The 19,711-nt window shown below is 53.5% G+C and overlaps 1 protein-coding gene across 1 annotated transcript in view; it reads right to left on the reverse strand.

Moving 5' to 3' along the window:
• The window catches only part of COL22A1 (collagen type XXII alpha 1 chain), a gene marked incomplete at both ends in the record, with an annotated part of 241,676 nt that overhangs the window by 142,368 nt on the left and 79,597 nt on the right, over positions 1 to 19,711 (reverse strand). Inside the window, 4 exons of the mRNA XM_081258732.1 lie at positions 9,340 to 9,384; positions 11,295 to 11,348; positions 12,406 to 12,459; positions 13,288 to 13,341. Of these exons, the coding sequence (XP_081114858.1) occupies positions 9,340 to 9,384; positions 11,295 to 11,348; positions 12,406 to 12,459; positions 13,288 to 13,341 (207 nt within the window). The remainder of the gene's footprint in view (positions 1 to 9,339; positions 9,385 to 11,294; positions 11,349 to 12,405; positions 12,460 to 13,287; positions 13,342 to 19,711) is intronic.

Raw genomic sequence — 19,711 nt, forward strand, 5'->3', positions numbered from 1 at the left:
AAGGTCAGGGAAACCACATTCCTATCTCTGCTTCTCATCTAAGCCTGTGACCAAGTGAAGACCACACAGCCTCTTTGAACCACACAGACTCCTTATCTCATGGGTCTACATGGGGGTCAAAAATAGTAATAAATGCACGGGGCTTGTAATGCAGCTCTTACAACTGTGGACACATTTAACACATCATTCACCCATCCAGGAAGTATGTATATAAGAGTTATTTGCTGGATCACAGTGAGCTACCATCCACACAACCTCCACCCATCAGCTTATGTTCACACAGGTGTGAATCTCTTATTAGCTCTGGAATCTTGGGCAGGTTGCTTCACCTCTCTGAGATGTTTCTGTTGACTGTGTTTCCTGGGGATGAAAATTATCCCTTCTTTGAAAGATACGGATGACTAAGGAATGAGGTGACTTATCTAAAACACCTGCTTATGACAGCCAGTGGATAAATACCAGTGTTCTCCTCCAAGCCATGCCCGTGATGCTGGTGTGTTCCCCTCATGGCTGACTCCCCGGGTCCAGTGTTCCTTGCTGGTGTCCTTCTCCCAGCTGGGCCCTAAGAGCTCGGTTGATGGAGAGAGATCACTCCAAAGGGTGGGTTCATGCTGGTATCAACAGCCTATGGCACAGCTTCCAGCAGCCCAGGTTCCTTCCTGGAGTGCCACCATTACAGCAACTTCTCTCGTTTCCAAGGGCCATGCTTGCCGTTCTCCCTGCTGCTCCTTGGTGCCCTCAGGGCTCATGTAAATGTCACCTCTTTGGCCTTTTAGTCCGGATTCCGTGTCCTGTTCTTCCCCAGCATGGTCTCATATGTGTCTCCCTCACAGCTCTTAATCCAATTCGCATTTATTCTCCACGTGACCTCCGTTCTCTCCCCTCCCCCAGGAGGACACGGGCTGGGTTCACTCTTTTCATTATTGTGTCCCCGGAGCCCAGCTGGAGATGCACAGTGTGGCCTCAGCTGACACAACTGAATGACTGCAGCACTGCACAAGGGAAGGATTCTGAGCTCTCCTTCTACTTCCCTATAACTTTATTTCTTAAGTTCTTTCCTTTTTTTTTTTTTTTTTTTTGTGGTATGTGGGCCTCTCACTGCTGTGGCCTCTCCCGTTGCGGAGCACAGGCTCCGGACGCGCAGGCTCAGCGGCCATGGCTCACGGGCCCAGCCGCTCCGCGGCACGCGGGATCCTCCCGGACCGGGGCACGAACCCGCGTCCCCTGCATCGGCAGGCGGACTCTCAACCACTGCGCCAGCAGGGAGGCCCCCCTTCTTTGTTGTTTTAAGTTGGCATGTCTTTCAGGATGTTGTTTTCCTTTGAATAACTGAAGATTCTTGGTTCTCTGCTCATCTTTGCTCTGCTATCCCTGGGTGCCTGCCTGCGGATGCTGACTATATACCCAGCCCACCCCTGGTGACTGCAGGGTAAGGGGGGGGGCGCCTTCTTTCTCTCAATCTGGGGGCAAAAACTGATGCTTTCCACTGGACAGTTCAAACAGAGGTCAGGGGAGGAGATGCCCAACTCTGCTGCTCTAAGTGCGGGGCCTCGGTTAATCACCGACAACTGTCCCCGGATCCCTTGACGCCCCAAATCCACTGACTTAGACTTGGGATTGTTCCAGCACCTCTCCCCGTTCTGCAGGCTGCACTGTAGTTTCCCTCCACTTTGCATCCATGTACACGTAACCACGTATTATTTCCTAGCTTTCCTGGAGCCATGACGTACACGTCTCTGTTTTCAGGCCTCGTGTATTAACTCTTCTAAAGTCTTTCCATCCCATGAAGCTCGGGGGGAACAGACAGGAAAGCTGCCTGCAGTTTCTCTCTCTGCCAGTGACTCCACGTGTGCTACTGCATCTTCGTTTCCTCTGACGCTATGGGGTTGGCAGGTCTGAGGATGACCCTGATGAGGAAATGGAGGCCCTGATGTAAGCCACTTACCCCAGCGAGGTGTGGCTGCACTGGCACCAGAACCTGGATTCTCCTGACCCTCAGTCTTCTACGTCTACCACCCCGTGGGGTCTGAGCAGAGGCCCCTCGAGGACCACAAGCATCTCTTCCATTGATTCCCAGAGCAGTTGATCTGGCAAGAACGCCAACCCCGCATTTTACAGGTGAGGAAACTGACAACCTTAGGAGGTATAGCTTGTCCAAGGTCACACAGAAACTTAGCGATGGAGCCGGGACTGAAGTCAAGGCCTCCTGACTTCCATTCCAGAGCTCCCCTCGTGGCAGGCCAGTCTACTGAATGTCCCCCGGGGCACTTCCACAGGGCTCAGCAAAGGAAGGAGTGTTGACCAGGCACTGTTTCACAAGTCCTACCTCACAGCCCAAGTCCCTATTTCTTTCTTTTTTTCCCTTTTATTTAGTTATTTATTTTTTTGCGGTACGTGGGCCTGTCACTGTTGTGGCCTCTCCCGTTTTGGAGCACAGAATCCGGACGTGCAGGCTCAGCGGCCATGGCTCACGGGCCCAGCCGCTCCGCGGCATGTGGGATCTTCCCGGACTGGGGCACGAACCCGTGTCCCCTGCATCGGCAGGCAGACTCTCAACCACTGCACCACCAGGGAAGCCCCCAAGTCCCTATTTCTTAACAGCCGTGCACTTACTCATCAAGGTCAGTGGAAGCAAGACTTCTCCCAGCTGCCACTCAGGACAGCTGCAGGGTGCAGGGCTCGGGCTCGCTGGACATGGCATCAACGGTCTCTCTCCCTGGTCAGCACACATAGAGTGGGGCAGGAGGGATGCGACTGGGGTGCTGATAGGTGTGTGCCTCCAGGACCAGGGGATGAGAGGCAGGGAATGAGCAGGAGAGGATGGATGAGGGACAGAGGTGAGCCGAGGGACAGCAGAGACAGGGACAAAGAGGCAGAGAGATGTGGACAGGGACAGCGCCAGAAGACAGAAGACGGCGTTCCGAGAGCGGGTCTTTAACTGCGACACCTCCCGAGCCCCGCTGGGACAGGAGGTGGGGCGGAAGTCACAGGGAAGAACGGGGTCAGCATTCAAACTAGCGCGAGCATGGCCCACCGGAAGCCTGGAATATGCAAATCAAAGCAGACTCAATCCGTGTCTGCAGCCTCTTCTGGGTACCAGGAGCTGAACACACACTATCTCATTTAAAATTCACATCAATCCTATGACACACTGTCCCTGCTTTCAATAAAGGAAACTGAGTCTCAGAGATTAAGTGTGCCATCCTGGCTCACACAGCTCAAGAGGGGAAGATCTGGTATTCACTGTCTGAATCCTGGGGGCTTGCAGTGAAGGCAGGGGGTCGGGGGGCGGCTCCCCCAGCGTGAGGGGGGCTCCCCCAGGCCAGGTCCACTTGCTGTTCTAGGTCTCCAACAGCAGAGGGCACACGCAACCCGCTTAAAGCACAAAACCCGCCCACAGCCCCTGCCATCTAGGCTGCCTAGGCCTGAGGACCCTGAAATCTCCGTGTCCCTCTGCACGTGTAATGCGGGAGGGGGGGTGTGATGTGCTTCTTCCACTGGGCACTTGCTCCATGAAGATTTAACCACACGCACCCAGCACACAGGAGAAAGTCAACAAATACTCATCCCAGTAACACCTGGTGGGCAACGCTGCCAGCCCTTCCAGAGCCACGTGGATTGAAGGCCATGGTCTTACGGACAACTCATCGTAAGACAGAGTCGGGGGCTGGTGTGGGCGGGATGCACCATGGCCACAGTCCCTTCAAAACTCCCACTCCCTTTCGTTAAACGTTCAGGGGGTGCCTACCGGGTGCCAAGTCCTGTAGCTGCTTCCACAACTAATTTCATCGGATCCTCGGGGTCACTTCCTGAGACAGATGGTGTTACCTCTAAACGTTAGGTAAGGACATAGGTCAGAGAGGCCAGAAGCTGCTGTGAGGCCCCAGAGCTGACAAGGGCAGGGCCAGGGTAAGACTCCGGGCCTGCTGATTCCAAAGCTGCTGCTCTGACCGCTTCACTCCAGCCCCCAAGGCCTGGGCTTCCCTAGTCCCAAACCAGGGCAGGCAGGACCCCTGGAACGTCCTCCCTGGGGCCTCAGGAGCTTGACTGCCACACCCACCCGAAGTTGTGTAGGAAGCACGGTTTTCCAGACAGAAGAGCTGGGGCCGCCGCACCCAACTACTGGCCCCTAGGGAGTGGACTCCTGTCTTTGTGACTAACTAGATACACTGCACCATCTGCCAACTGTCCCGAGCCCAAAAGCCCCTGGATGACCCATTCGGGCCTCACTGTCCCTCAATCACTAGGAGGTCCTTGTGCCTACAGAGCCTCCACACCTCGCTGCGCCTGCAAGGCACCTTCTGGAAGATGCCTGAAGCAAGGGCTAACTCCCGGCCCCCACCTCCCAGAGAAGGCCCTGCCACGTGGCTGACGGAGGTGGTGATGCGTGGCCACTGGCTCTCTCTGGCTCAGCTCCACGTCTGGCCAAGCCAGGCAGCGGGATGCGGCTGTCTCAAGGCGAAATGGAAACTTCCTTCTTGCTGATTTAAGAAATCTGAGAGGTTCTCGAGAAAATAAGCTGTTTTAAGTACTCATCAGATATAAGAACTGGAGAGGAGCCTGAGAGATCATGCAGCCCAGGCTTCTTGTTTGACAGATGGGGAAACGGAGGTGCAGAGAAGGAACCAGCTCTCCCCAGGGTCACCAAGAAAAGTCGGCAAGGGAGCCGGGGCTCAGACCCAAAGCTGAGCTCGCAGGGCTCAGGTTATGCACGCCCCCATCTTTCTCTGTCCTGCTGTTTCTATACTCTCTCTCTCTCTCTCCACCTCTCTCTCTCTGACTCCCCACCCTCCATAAATATGGCATATGCTGCCCGGCACTGCTCTAAGCCTTTTACAGATACTAACTCATTTAATCCTCATGGGAGCCTTACACAATAGATAGTTACTCTCAGTACTGAGGAAACCTGAGACTCAGAGGTTAACTAAACTCTCCAAAGGTCACACTGCTTGCAGACCCCAGAACTAGGATTGAAAACGCACGAAGGCTGGCTCTAGAATCACTGTGTGGGGCTTCCTCTATGCCATGCTGCTGCTGCCTGGTGCAGCCTGGGGAGACTGAGGCTGATGGGTCACCAGCTGGACTTCCTCTCCTGGGGCTCCCCTGCAGGTGGGCCCCCACTTCCCGAGCTTCCCTGCAAGGTGGCGCCTGCAGGGGGCAGGGCTGTGGCCAGTCTGAAGAAACAGTCCCCTGGGAATGTCGACTGCTCAGCCCCATGTGTCCTGCGGGGAAAGCCCGGATTGAGAGTGAGACATTTCCAGCACCTGCTCTCCTTATAACGGGCTGCATCAGGAAACACATCGCCTCTGGGCTCAGTTTCCCCCTCTGGACAATAACGGGAGATCTCCAGGGTTATCTACGGTCCTTTCCAGATCTGATCATTTAGAATTTTGACAGGAATGCAGCGTTTCTTGGCTGGAAAAAAAGTCTTAAGACTCCAAAAGCTTAATGGACAAGCCACCCAGCATTATATGGGAAAAGGCTGTTACTTCAAAACAGAACTTTGGGAAGAACAAAGCACTGAGTGTACAGACTAAGTTTTCCCCTGAAACACAGGTGGGAAAGGACACGAATGTTTGTGGATGTGTCAGTTATGTGCTGGACACTTTGATTCTGTGGTCTCATCCAAGGTTCCAACAAGATTCAGGGAGGCTGTGCATGTTTCCATTCCGCAGATGAGAACCTGAGGCTCTGGTACATCAAGTGGCCGGCCCAGCTCCTCTGGGGCAGAGCTGGCTCCCCCTAGGCCCGCGAAGAGTCCTCAGCTCTGTACTTCAGTCTCGGCTGAAACCCCGGGAAATGCAAATTCCCCAGAAGCTCAGCTTAAACTGCTGCAACCAGGGAGCTCAGGAGACCATCTTTCGGACGGTGCAGTGCTCCTGCTCTGCTTTCTGTCGGTGACATTTCCTGGCTTCCATGACGTGGTCCATGCAGCTTCCTGTTCACCATTTCATCCACTCCGGAGGCTTCACCTAAGCCTAAGTGCTAAGATGCATCTTCTAAATCCATCTTACGCATCTCTAAAAAAGCCCAAGTTTACACACCTGTCACTGAAGGTCCTCAGTAATCTGAGTCTGATCTTGGCTCCTGCATCACTCCTCACCTGGTGCCCAGCGCATCGGCAGATGAGGCCTGGCCAGGTGCTCCGTGAGGCCCCAGAGGTGTATAAGGTGACCAGGGTGTGAGCGGTGTGCTCAAGTTGCCAGTATGTGTGGGGTAGGGGGTGAAAGGCAAACAAATGTGATACACGTGACCCATGAGGGTGACAACCACAGGGGCTCCAGGGGTAAGCTCTGGGACAGGCCTGGGGACCGAGGAAGACTTCTGAGGAAGTGGCACTTGAGCAGAGAGTTGAAGGAGGTCACACAAATATTTAAAGTATTTGTAGCTGGGTGCTGGGGGATGGGTACATGACTGGGGAATGAATGGATGAAGAAACAAATGGATGAATCAACTTAACTTTTCACATGCTCCCAGTCAGACTGCAGGCTTCTTAAGGACTGAAGTTATGCTTTTACTTTTTTGGGTCCTTTCTAGCACATTAAAAAAAAAAAAAAAGCACTTAAAACATAGCTTCAACGGGGAGGATTCCTTCCATATTCTTTCATGAGGCAGAAGACACTTGTGAGAGGTGCGTCCAGAAACCCCAGGCACCACGTGTGAACCAGATGATGGACAAGGGCTGGGAAAGGCACCTCACCGGCTTCTGGCTCAATCCAGATCCCACCCGCGATTTTACAATGCAGGGCACTGAGGCTCAGTAAGGAGGCTTCTTTCCTTTCCTAACTTCCTTTTGCACACTCCGGATCAGTGCTGCGCGGCTTGAGCCCACATCTCCCGGACCCCCGGGTGTTTGGTGCCACGTGGTCCCCACATGAAGCAAAGCAGAGTCCTCTGTGGGCGGGGAACCCTCACGAGCTCCTGCCCGTGGGTCCTCAAATGCCGTGACTGCAGGCTTGGCCCAACCCCGGGTCTCAGACAAGTGGCAAAGCCACAGCCTTGACCCCTCTGTGTGGGGAGCCCTTCCCAGGGGATCAAGCGTTGGGTGTGTGCGCCCTGCAGTGCTGTGTCAGTACCGCACCTGGATCTGATGGCCAAGGTCCCGGAGCTACTGGGGGGCTGCATCCACCTCCTGTCCTTACACGACCCAGCCGTGTCCACGCTACTGTCCTTTGCTTCGGTTCCCACACCTTCGATTCACCGGTTATCCTTCTTACGAGGGGGATCTGGTCTGAGGACACAGGACTCACCTGCTATTCACTGACTGGTCTGGCCAAGGCCTACGGAGGGCTATCCACGCTCCAGGCTGTACACTGGGCACTGCGCACCTCACAGGACCACGAAGTGAGCTTACCCTGTGAATCCGTGTGGCCCACTGAACTCCTGGGGCCTCGAAAGCAGGGCCTGTCCTCAGTCTCCACTGGCGCTGCCACCGTCAGCGCAGGACGTGAGGCACCGGGCACTCAGTAGCGGCTGGCGGGACACTGAAGGCCTGGAGGCCAGGGCACGAGCCTGGGTCTCTGATTGTGCCCACACGTGACAGCCAGGGGGATGTCCGCGCACCTGGGCCTTTGGCCGGAATCACTGGTGAGCCGGCCACGCACGCACTTTGGCCACGGAGTCTCAGGGTCCCTCTTGCTGGTCTGGAGCTCAGCCCTACCGCCAGGTCCATTCCCCAAACCCTGCCTGCTCCCACGGGGGCTTTCAAATGAGCACCTTGTTCCCTCGTGCACCAGAGCTGCCCACCAAGCCCTGGGCCTGGATCCTCAGTTATCCCAAGTGTCACTTTCAAGACTCTCCCTTATAAAGGCAAGGAGCAGAGGGCCAGAGAGGCGCTCTACCTGAAAGCAAACACACGGAGCCACGGGACACCTCCCGGAAGAACCAAGAGACGCAACTCATAACGACCACGGGGTAAGGTATTTCACTTCTTAAGCTACAGTGATTAGAATCTAATATCCACACAGACAGAAACCGTGCTTTGGAGCTGAGGTGGGGCGCTATGCTAGCCTCTCCCCCCTCCTTCCTTCTGAGGAGCCTTCTGGGAAGCCACAGGGCCACGTGCTTCCAGAGCCACACAACACATTCATTTCCTTTGACTGGAGCCTGCCTTCTGGGGAGGCAGCCTAAGGAAACCATCCTAAATTTGAAAAATAAATAAATAAAGCTATCGGTGCAAAAATGGTCACCAAAGCAGTGTTTTTAATCATGAAAAACTGGAAACAGCCCTAAGTGATTAATAATAGGGGAAAGGGCACATAAATCACAGTCTAGTCACACAATGGGATGCTGTGCAGCCATTTAAGATAAATCATAAAAGTCTACAGCAGCATGGCGGGGAGAGGCTCCACGCAGGAACAAGAGACAAGACGGATGCAAAGCAGAACATGTCACGTGTGGCTATATAGGAAGACACGGGACACACAAGAACAAGTCCTACAGGGAACGTGCCAAAGTGGCCACCGCAGTTGTAGCAGGATGGTGGAATTAGAGGCTGTTTTTTCCCTATTTTCCAAGTATACTGAAATAAAATTAAGTTTCTTAATAATTTAGACATTCCCTATAAAACTGAAGTAACATGTACTCTAGGAAGATGGGAACAGGGTAGCTGCTGAAAAAGGGTCTGGAACATGGCCAATTTCTAGCTCTTGATCAGAAGGAGCCCCATGAACAGATGGGCCTGGGATTCCTGAGAATTCGACGCCAGCTGCTGTCTGGCGAGGTCAGGGGGGATATGCGGTCCTCACCCCCACCCAGCAGAACCCCGAGCCTTCTACGGCCTTAGGACCCATAGAAGGATCTGGTCTGAGGATTACTTATGACCCGGAGGCCTCGTTACGAAGGCACGGCCAGCCTCAGCCCGCCCTGACCACGTCACCTCGGTGGCAACATGCGTTTACGAGTCTCAGCTGAGGTCAGGTCACACCACTTGATGCATGAGGCTAAACGTGAGTCCCCAAGGCCACAGTTGTTACCATGCTCCCTCCCTCCGTGGGAGAGTCAGGTAATCGAGGTGTGGAGAACTTGTGCAACTTGCCGAGGGAGATGTGAGTCCATGGCAGCAACCGGAACCAAGTCCGGATCCAAAGGCTCTTTCAAAACCTCCCTGGCCAGGAAACCCGAAATCCTATCTCTGCAAGGGGACTGCAGCCCCTGCAGGTGCCAAGCCCACAGCCTTCTGGGCCCAGAGCTTACATTCAGAAGGCTGGGAGACTAATGCCTCCTCTGCACCGGGCTTCACCTGCCAGTGTGCGCACGCACGCACACACACACACACACATGCACACTCACACTGTCTATGGAAAACTGCACTGATTGACTGAAGCAGATTGGAAATACCTTTTCTCCTTGGGCTCCCTTTTCACCTCGCTCTCCATGGAGACCCTGGGGAAGAGGGAAAGATGAGTAACAGGACAGCCCCATCCAGCTTCTCTGGGCTGAGTCTGAGGCCCATGGGCAGCCTGCCTGCCTGGGATGGCGGTGAAGGTCTGTCTCCCATGCAGCCTCACTCCGCACAGCGGCCTGCACTCCCCCCTCAGGCCTGGGCAGCAATCTGGGTCCCCCGCTGCGTGAGACGTGAGCTCCCGGGGCTGGCCCCCCCGCCTGGATCATCCAGCTCCTCCCTGTTAAGACTTGAACCAACCCTGGTCCCTGAGCTCATCTGGTCAAGGAAGGTGGCCTTGGAGTCAGTCCCCACTGCCACCCAGAGCCTGTGATTCCGTCTGATCATGGAATGGCGGAGCAGCCCAACACTGAACCTGAGACTCTGGGCCCCTTTAAGCCACATTCCTCCACCCCCCCAGGGACAGGGCTGCTGCCCCACCCTCTATCCGCCCCACCTTCCTCAGGAGCAACACCTAGAAGCTGCGCTAAGGACCCCCTCCCCTCTGTGAGCAGACGCGATGGAAACGCCAGCCAAGGTGCTGGCTTCTCTGACCACAGGATTCAAACTACAGTCCCTGCCCCACCTGCCTACCATCCATCCTCTTCACCAGGCTGCACTTTTCTCGAGCACTCAGCCCCACAGGACACATCTCTGGCCTCCCGCAAGCAGAACGCCAGCCCCACGAGGGCAGTGCCTCCTTCCCTTCAGTACCGTACCCCACGGTCTGGAAGAGCAGCTGCTGCTTGATGTCCATAAACACTTGTTGAATAAGTGAGCCAATGAATGGCTACATCAATCCCTTGGTTTGCACAAGAATCTTGTAGAAGTTCTACCTGAAGGCTACTGCCCCACATTACAGTGCAGAGATCAGAATGCACGTGCGTCTGCTCCTCTGAGATGTGTAGGGTGTGCAGTGAGATGCCGGGTCACCAGCACCCCAGCTGGTGGAAGCACGGCTTCTCTGGGGCAGGAATGCAGCTTGGTGCGTGGCCCTGCTGGAGAGGCCTGAGTACGTCCTGTGTTACTAGGTGAATGCCTTGTGTCCCCTCTCTCTCCTCTCCCTTCCTGGAGAAGGGACTCTTGGATGCTCTATGAAAAAGATGTTAAAGGGGGCAGAGACTGCCCAGGCCTGCTTGTGGATTCCAGGAATAATACATACATCTTCAGTGCCTGGAGAAGAGGCACAGGGCCAGAGCACAGGATGCTTTCCCAGAAGGCAGAGGGTCTGCGGACCACTTAAGCCTTTGGGGGCAGCTGGATATACAGGCCATTCTAATTCCATCCAAATATTCTGGCCAGATACACAGAGGTCAGAGGCTTTGAATGCCCCTGAGGCAATGCAGGTTGCCTTGTTTGAAAATGACCTTTAACACTGTTTCCTTCATTTGGAGATCATCTCAAATCTTTCTTAGCAAGAACCAAGAACAAGGTTAGAGGCCCAAGAAGACACTTTGCTCCTATATACCATATCTACTTGTTCATCGCTTTATTCACGGGGCACTTGGTCACTAGACATCCCATGTGTCTGGCACTGTTCTAGGGGCTGGCAATTTATAAGAAAGACTCCACCGCCTTCCGGAGCGGCTGACTAGACTGACTGGTAAAAATGGCTTCTTTAGGTCAAGTGTCAGAAATACCTGGGCTGCTGTATAAAAATGCAGATCCCTGGGCTCCACACAAACCTGTTGCTTTAGCTGGGAATGGGGCCCTGGGAACATGCGTTTAAACGTGATCGCTAAGAGATCCTTTAAGTACCATAACGTGTAAGCATTTCTGGTCTAAGAAGAGTCACCCAGGCTTCACTGCCATGTCCTCCGTGTACAGGTGTGGGATGGGGACCTGTCAGAGCCTGGGTCCCAGTCCCTGGCAGAGGCGACAGAGACCCTTCCACACAGCTGCCTCTACTTACAGGAGCTCCGACGGGGCCGGGAGGTCCGGGAAGTCCAGGAGGTCCTTGGGGTCCCTGCAGAAGCGTGTTCACAAGGAAAGGTTTGGGAGTGGCAGGAAGAGGCGGGGCAGAGGCCACACTGTCTGTAACTATGTTCAGGGCTGAGAGGGCTGCTTCCCACCCACCACGTGCCACCGTGCCGCCCGCACAAGGCCTCCCCGAGAGACCCCTCCGCCTCCGCTGCTCCCTGTCCCACGCAGAGCTCGTGCCATCCCCTGCCTGGTGGAGCCAGGATTCACACGCAACTCTGCTCGACTTCGAGGAACGGGAAACAGTGTGCTGGGCCATCATAAGGCCAGTGCAGCTGTCCCGTTTCCACGTGCCCCGCGGCCCGCAGCCATGCCAGGATCTGGCCAGGACATGTGCACAGCTCCCGGTCACATGACTGATTCCTCAGCGCACTGCTCACGCTTCGCCGTGGGGCCAGCACAGCCTAGACGCGTCCTGACAAAGCCCAACAGGAGTCTGCAGGGCCTGGAGGCCCCTCTGCTGCCTGGACCACGGGTTGCTATGATTTCTAGGCTACTAAATGGGCAATATCTGTTAAAATCTATTAAAATTAAAATGTTCTTTCCCTCAGCCAAAGGTATCCCAATTTTTGTCATCTAGCCTACTGGAATAAAAATACAGTATACGTAAGAGAAACGTGTGCACGTGCACACATGTGTGTGCATTTATTGATTTTAGGGAAAAACAGATGAAATTAGAAATAACCTTGAGGGCCACAAATAGAGGAAAAGTTATGTAAATTACAACACATCCATATGATGGAATAACATGTACTGATTAAGGGAATAGGTGGTATCGATCCGTACTGGTGTGGAAAGATATGTCTCTTGTTAAAAAGATAAATGGCAGAGTACAGTACAATTCATTTTCTGTAAGACTTTAGGAAACGTCATGGACGTGTGGACATACACACATGAGCCCGGGTGTGGTGCATGAGCAGCGTAGGTAGGGAACCCATTTGGGCATCACCTCTACACCTAAGGACATGTTACCCAAAAAGTTCATTTTGCATCAAGATCTGTGCACCAGGAACATGAGAGGAATAACTCAAAGCAACACTTACCCGCATGCCCACCTCCCCAGGCAGCCCCGGCTCTCCTGGCTCTCCCGGCTCCCCCTGCACACACAGAATAGCATGTGGTCACAACCCGGGGGACACAGGCCCAGGCACCCGGGGCATCTCTTCCTGGAACTAGAACTTGGCACGGAAACGATGTAACCATCGGTGAGCTGAGACCCGGCTCCCCCAGAGACTCTTTCTACAAGCAAAGGAGCTGATCTGCACTGCAGGTGTTCATCACCTCAATCCCCATCCACTCCTACTGCTGGGCCAACAAAACTCAGCTGAGACAGAACAGTGGAGCAAACATAGCGGCTCGCGTGCCCATCAGGGGCCGCCAAGAACCCGAGCCGATTTCCATGTGGGTCCTTGCTGGAGGAGAGGACCCCTTTATCCTGGATCAGACTGACCCGCCTGAGTTGAGGTCACATTTTGCCTGGGGTCCTACAGTGTGTTCCAACTCAGAGGCTGCGGGTGCAGAGGTGGAGTCAGGGTGCCCCCCAGAGGGAGGCCGGCTGGCCATTCAGGCTGCTGCTGGGGTCTCGCCGACTCCTTGAGCCGTGAACTGGGGACTTGGGAACCGAGTCCCTCAGCTTGGACCTCGACTTGGTTCCAGGTCTAGGCATTGGACAAGACCTCCCATGCAGGACTGCTTGTCAGCTAAGTGAGAAAACAGCTTCCAGGGACACACAGGTGATGCCTGGTGGCAACGGCTGCTGCTGGTGATGTTATAATTATCAGGCTGGCCTCCGGGGACCTGGGAAGATCCTGGTACAAACAAGCCCCAGCTCAGGCCTGGCCCTGGCAAAGGCCACCCCACTCGAGGACAGGGGACTCTGATCAGGAGGTCCCAAGCCCGGTGCTGCCCTGTGGGAACAGACGTACCTGCATGCCTTTGCTGCCGTCTCTCCCAGGGGGACCCGGCAGGCCCAGGGAACCCTAGGACGAGAGAAAGAGAACAGCAATTAGGACAGGGTGAGGACAGCAGTGGAGACAGGCTCTCAGGATGCCGGAGCAGCGGAGAAAGTGCCAGACAGGACCTGTGGCCAAGACACCACTACTCAGAGGGCAATTCACAGACCTGCAGCCTGGGCGCCTCCTGGGAGAGGGTGAGAAATGCAGATTCTCAGGCTTCACTGGAGGCCTGTTGTACCAGGGTCCATGTTTTAACAAGACCCCCCAGGGGGTACGTATGCACCTGACAGTGGGAGTGAGACGTCCCTGCCCCGCCCTCCCCTAACTCGCTGTGTGGCTGACCCCCTGCAGGACCGGCATCACACATGTCAGCACAGCACCAGGCCGGAGCAGGGTTCTTGACCTGGGCCCCATCAGCACTGGGCTAGTGATTCTTTGTTCGGGGGTGGGGAGGCTGCCCTGGGTGTTGCAGGGTGTCCTGCAGCATCCTGAGATGCCAGTAACACCCCCAGGGGTGACAGCCCAAAATGCCTCCAGGTATTGTCAATGTCCCCTGGGAGGTAAAACTCACGCCAGTTGAGAACCACTGGGCTAGACCAGGTATTAAAAATGTTTCTTAAGCTGGGGCAAACTCCATTCTAATGAACTGTGCAGAAGCATGTGACGGGCACGCTCATGGAGCAGCTGTGGGGACCTGCTCGACCGCCCAACCACGCCTCCTGGAGGTGGACTGGGGGCGACTCAGAAACAGGGGCATCCAGGAGCCCTCCGCTCCTGCCCAGTTCCCACACCACCTGAGTCAAATCAAAGGACTCCACCAAGACCTTCATCCCAGCTGCCCCCTCCCCAACAATTTTCCGTGAGACACTGAGCAAGTCAGTGCCTCTTTCTGGACTTTTCCATCTGTGCAATGACGATGCTGGACATTCAGTGAATGACTGAACTGATGAATCTATAAGTATATTTAGAAAACACTAAGGGCTGGACCCTGTAGGATGTCTTCGTATATTGTGTTATTTAGTACTGATAAGCCCTCGAGACAGGTCTTATTTTCTGAAAAACATAACACACATTATACGTTTCTAGTTTTTATCTATAAATTCAGATGCAACCGTGTATGTATCTATGTACACACACACACACACACACACACTTTTAAAACTTCTACAAAGTGCCTTCCATGGTCTCAGCATTCTAAGTTGTTGTGATATTGGAGAGAAAAACACACAGAGAGACATCTCTGGCCCAGCTCTGCACCTTTCTAGCTGCGTGACCCCAAAGGCAGCCACTCTGACAGGCTGTGTGGCGCTCGCCCCTCGTCCAAGTGTGGAGGGTGACACCAGCAGGGTCGCTGGGAGGATGGGGGGGGGCTGGGGCAGTAAAGCACACCTCTGCTGGGGGGACACCTCTACCCCTGGCACGCTGTCACCGCGGCCACACGAGGTGCCCTCTCCTGCTGTCACCCAGCAATTTAACGGTGCCCACAGGGCGCTTGTGCTCCCACGAAACACTGATCTGCTGGGAAGTGACGTCTGGTTCTTAAGCTCGGGGCCAGGAGGATCTAGTCCTGGACACTAAGGAGATAGTTAACGTGAGTGGAACCTTCCAGAGGGGACGTCGCAGGCGAGGCAGCCTGGGGGGCGGGACTTCAGGGACTTGGCAGGCTGAATGCAACCCTGGTGCTCCTGCAACCGTCCCTTAGAGGAGGGTGGGCCAGTTTGGACAAATTACTTGATCTGAGTCTCGGTCTCACTTTCTGTAAAAAAGGAAACAACTACAGACACTGTGGAGCTTGCATAAGTATAAAGTGTCTCCGCGGGGGTTCGTATAACATTTCCAAAGCTGGTCTGCACGATACCTGTCTGATTTGTAGTTAATGTGTGACGGGGTGGGGGGAAGATTGCCGGGTTCTTGGGTCAAATAAGCTTGTGAACTGCAGTTAAATAAAGTTAAACAGGCTCCTGCACGGCAGGTTGTCTTGAAGCCTTAAACTTGCTCTGTGGATGGCGGCTCTGCACAGCGTCCTTGCCCGCCTGACCTGCCCCTGGGGTGCGTGCAGGGACCCTGCACCTCCTCGGGGGCAAAACCAAGTCCTTCACCCACGTGCGTCCAGTGGACCAGGCTGCCATCAGCAGGGGTTCAAAAGTGTTAAAAGGGAGTTAGTTATTGAGTTATTGAGTAAGAAGAAGAAAGACGGAGACAGTCTCTGATTGGCAAGCCTTGTACTTAGGTGGGATTTCCGAAGCGGAGAGACTTTCTCGTTGGTCTTAGGGAACGTCTGACTCTCCTTGGCTGGACACAAAGGCAGGCGAACAGTTTGGGTATTTTCACAAGAGGAAGGATTGTTCAATATCAAGGGCCCAGGGTTTTCTGCAGTGGCCATTTCCTCAGGACAAGTGGGAGTTGATGGGGTGCTTTCTGGGGTCCAACTGTCCTCACTGTCCCTGTAAGGGCAGGGCAGCTGTGGCCAGAGATTTCTCAGCTTCTATTTCCACACCCACACAGCAGGGATGAACTCCCTGCCTGCCTGTCCCTCTATCTGACTATTTTGAAACTCAACCGAGGTTGAAAGAGGCAACCAGTACAGATGCAAGTGATTTCTGCAATATAGAGTGACAACCAGACACCAACCAGCATCGCTATCGTTAGCGCTAATGGCAGAACCAGCAGTAAGATTAACGGGATACTAAAGAAAACATTAAAGGGATATTACAGACGTGCTGCTGGCGGCCAGCCTTTGCTGCACATTCACGGCCTGCCAGGTTCTGAGCTCTTTACCCTCATCAGTGTACTCGACCCGTCCTCACAACAATTCCACAGGGAGATGCAACTGCTACCTACGTTTCAGAGTTTACGACATGGAAACACAGGGATTCAGTACTCTGCCAAGTTACAGCATGCGTAGTGGGAGATCAGACTTGGGGCCCCCGAGTCTGCCTCGTCGTCTGCACAGCACTTGGCACTTGCACGCACGGCCCTGCGTGGATGCTTGGTGACCCTGTGGGCTAAGTGTTCCATGCTGTCTTCACATGCAGCCCATGAGCGCAGAGGGACCCTGACTTTCTGGCGGCTACCCAGCAGTTCCATGGCCTGGTGAGGCAGCTTGGGGCGGCTGAGGCCTGGGCGCCCAGCCTTGCGCTCCCTCCCCAGGGATCAAGGTCAGCCCCACTCAGCCTCAGCCAGCCGTCCTTCCCTGGGAAAGCATCAGAGTGTCCCCAAAGGCCTCGCAGGAGGCAGGAGCTCTGCCTCGAGCCAGGATGCTGGGGGTCAGGGACAGGGTGGGCTCAGCTCCCCAGATGCCCTGTCTCCCAGGCCATGTGTTATCTCCTGCCCCATCCTGCTCTGATCTTCGCAAAAGGCTGTGTGCTTCCAGATGGCAAGGGGCAGCCTACTGAGCCCTGCTTCCTTACAACACTAGGGATAAATGCAACACTTTCGAAAAGGAGACACTCCCCATAGCGCACCCCTCTAGGGTCAGCCCTCTTGGGGTGACGCGGTGCGGAGCTTGCCCCAGGGGTGGGTTACCCAGTCCTTGAAAGGCCAGCCCATCTTCTGGCTGCCGCAGGTGGGGGGTCCCGCAGTTGCAGGCAGGGAAGGGAGGTCTAGGTGGGCTCCTGCCTCAGGGATACAGCAGGGAGAGCAACAGAGCACGGAGTTTCCGGGACCATCTAATAAAGGAAGCCAGGGAGAAGACCAGAGACAACGCCGGAGGGAACTCCAGAGAGTTCTGGAACCTCCCCTGAGCCCACAGTTGTCAAACGTCCAGCTCCGTTGGCACTTTCCAGTAGATGCCCAACAAGTATCTGTATGAGTCTGCCTCATCACAAGACAAGAGCTCCATGAGATGGGAATCAGGGCTCCGTCACCTCCGTGTGAGCCGCGCCCATGTGGCCCCAGGCCCCACAAGTGTTCCCTGTGCTTTAACTCCTTCCCCAGAGCCCTGTGGGAATGAGCCCTGCAGGTATGAAACCCCCAGGGACAAAGGGAACAGGAAGCTGTTACAGGAAAACAACGGTCTCAAGAGCCAGCAAGCTGCAGCTTCAAATCCTGCTCTGTCACTCAGTACTGATGGCCTGGGTCAAGTTAGCGAACACGGTGAGTCTCAGTTTACATCTGCACGTAGGCGTCATAAACTTCCTGCAGGATTTGTGCTTCCCAAGGACGGGGTCAGCTTGGCCAGTTGGCTTTAGAGCATTGGTAGTCAAAGAAACTGAGCCTCTTTAGACATGGATATTTTCTTTGTCTGAGAAGGTAACATCTTTTTTTTTTTTTAAATCTTATTTGAATCATGGTTAGGATAACCAAGCTGGCACTGCAAACAGACACATTCTGAGAAAGTTCCACTTTCAAGTCATGATGAGATCCAGGCATTTCATTAGATGGGTTCCTGCCCCTGAAAACTGTGTCCCCAAGGAAAAGTCAACATGACCCGCATATTTCATGTTTCAGTGTCACCTCATCTTAACATCACAGAACACCACCGTGCCCCCGTGACACACTCTCCAAACTCCCCCACCTGGACTCAGCTGCCTGCAGATGTTCTGAAGAGAGAGAGTTACAGCCCTAAGCTGTCCGCTGATATCCCATCAGGAAAGTCATGCTACCACTCTGAACCTCAGTTTCATCATTCCTAAGATAGAGGCTCATGCTGCTTCCAGATGAGAAAATGAGTGTGGATATAATTGGTAGACTATAAAATATTATTAAAATGCCAGTTGTTTATATTCTGTTGAGAACTAAGAACACTTTCGCAAGTCCATAAGGTGGGTCAAAGAAAGGAGTGGGGAACAGACTGGAGGTTACCCTGCAACTGGAAAGGTCGGGCACAGGGAGATCTTTAAAGGGAATTTGTGTAGCTCAGGGTCCACAGTAAAGTACAGAAAAACAGGAAAGTGGAGGGAGGGAGAGAGGAAGGGAGGGAGGGAGGGAAGAGTGAAAGAGAAAGATGAGAGAGAGGGGGAGGGGAGGGGAGAGGAGGAGAGGGGAGGACCAGACTGGAGAGGAGGGTCTGGATTCGCATGAAGCCTCTGCTGCCCATTAGCTGAGCAGAACAAGTGACTTCCCCTCCTGGTTCTCAGCTTCGTCGTCCATAAACAGGGTGATGCAAGGAGTAATAGTACCTCTGGCCCAAGGTGGTTTGTAAGATGCCTTGAGACAATGCTTTGGAAAATGCTTTGTACACAGGGAAATTTGAAAGAAGCATCAAGTTCTGTTATTTGGAGTAAACTATCTAGAACCTCTGTTCTTCACCTGTAAAAAGGAAATCACTCAGCTTAAGAAGATGACCATATACATATATACAGTGGAATACTACTCAGCCATAAAAAATAACAAAATAATGCCATTTGCAGCAATGTGGATGCAACTAGAGGTTATCATACTAAGTGAAGTAAGTCAGAAAGAGAAAGACAAATACCATATGACATCACTTATATGTGGAATCTAAAATATGGCACAAATGAACCTATCTATGAAACAGAAACAGACTCACAGACCTAGAGAACAGACTGGTGGTTACCAAAGTGGGGGGAGGGATGGAGTGGGAGTTTGAGGTGAGCAGATGCAAACTATTACATGTAGAATAGACAAACAAGGTCCTACTGTACAGCACAGGGAACTATGTTCGATATCCTGGGATAAACCATAATAGAAAAGAACATAAAAAAGAATGTATATGTGTATTTAACTAAGTCCCTTTGCTGTACAGCAGAAATTAACACAACATTGTAAATCAACTACACTTCAATAAAAAATTTTTTTAAATAAACAAAATACATTTTGTTTCATCTTTATATGTCACAGTCATTACAGAATTGAATTAATAAAATCTGGATGAAAAACTTAAAAAAAAGAAAATGACCATAGATAATGCATGTGAAATCCATTACAGATGAAAACCAGGGCTCAGGGAAGAGAGGCTTTCCCCCAGTTCACACTGGCAGCTGTGACTCAAAATCGGGGGGGCCCTGATTCCAAGCCAAGGCTCTGACCTCTCTTCTGGCCACCCCCTCATGCACACACACACTGCCTCAGTAATCTCACTGGGAGCCCCTGGTGGGTATCACGTGGCAGGAAATTATCCACCCATATGCTCACTTGTCAGAACCAGAGCTCTAGGAATTACCTGGTTACTTCACTGGGCAAAATAGACAAGAGAGAACAGATATTTCCCCTGTTCTTTTGATTAATTAAATATCAGAGCTTTCCCCTGAAATACTGACAAAGACAATGCTTCGCTGCTAGAGGTGCCATGTTAGTACCCTTCTCCTTCCACCGGTAGAGCCGGAGCAGGCCCTAGGGTGGGGCTGAGGAGTCCTCTGGGCAGTGGTCCTCCAGGTGTGGTTCCTGGGCCAGGAGCGTCAGCATCACCTGTGCCTTGTCAGAAGGGCAGATT

This window comes from Mesoplodon bidens, assembly GCF_964165515.1.
Source record: "Mesoplodon bidens genome assembly, chromosome: 16".
Lineage (NCBI taxonomy): Eukaryota > Metazoa > Chordata > Mammalia > Artiodactyla > Ziphiidae > Mesoplodon > Mesoplodon bidens.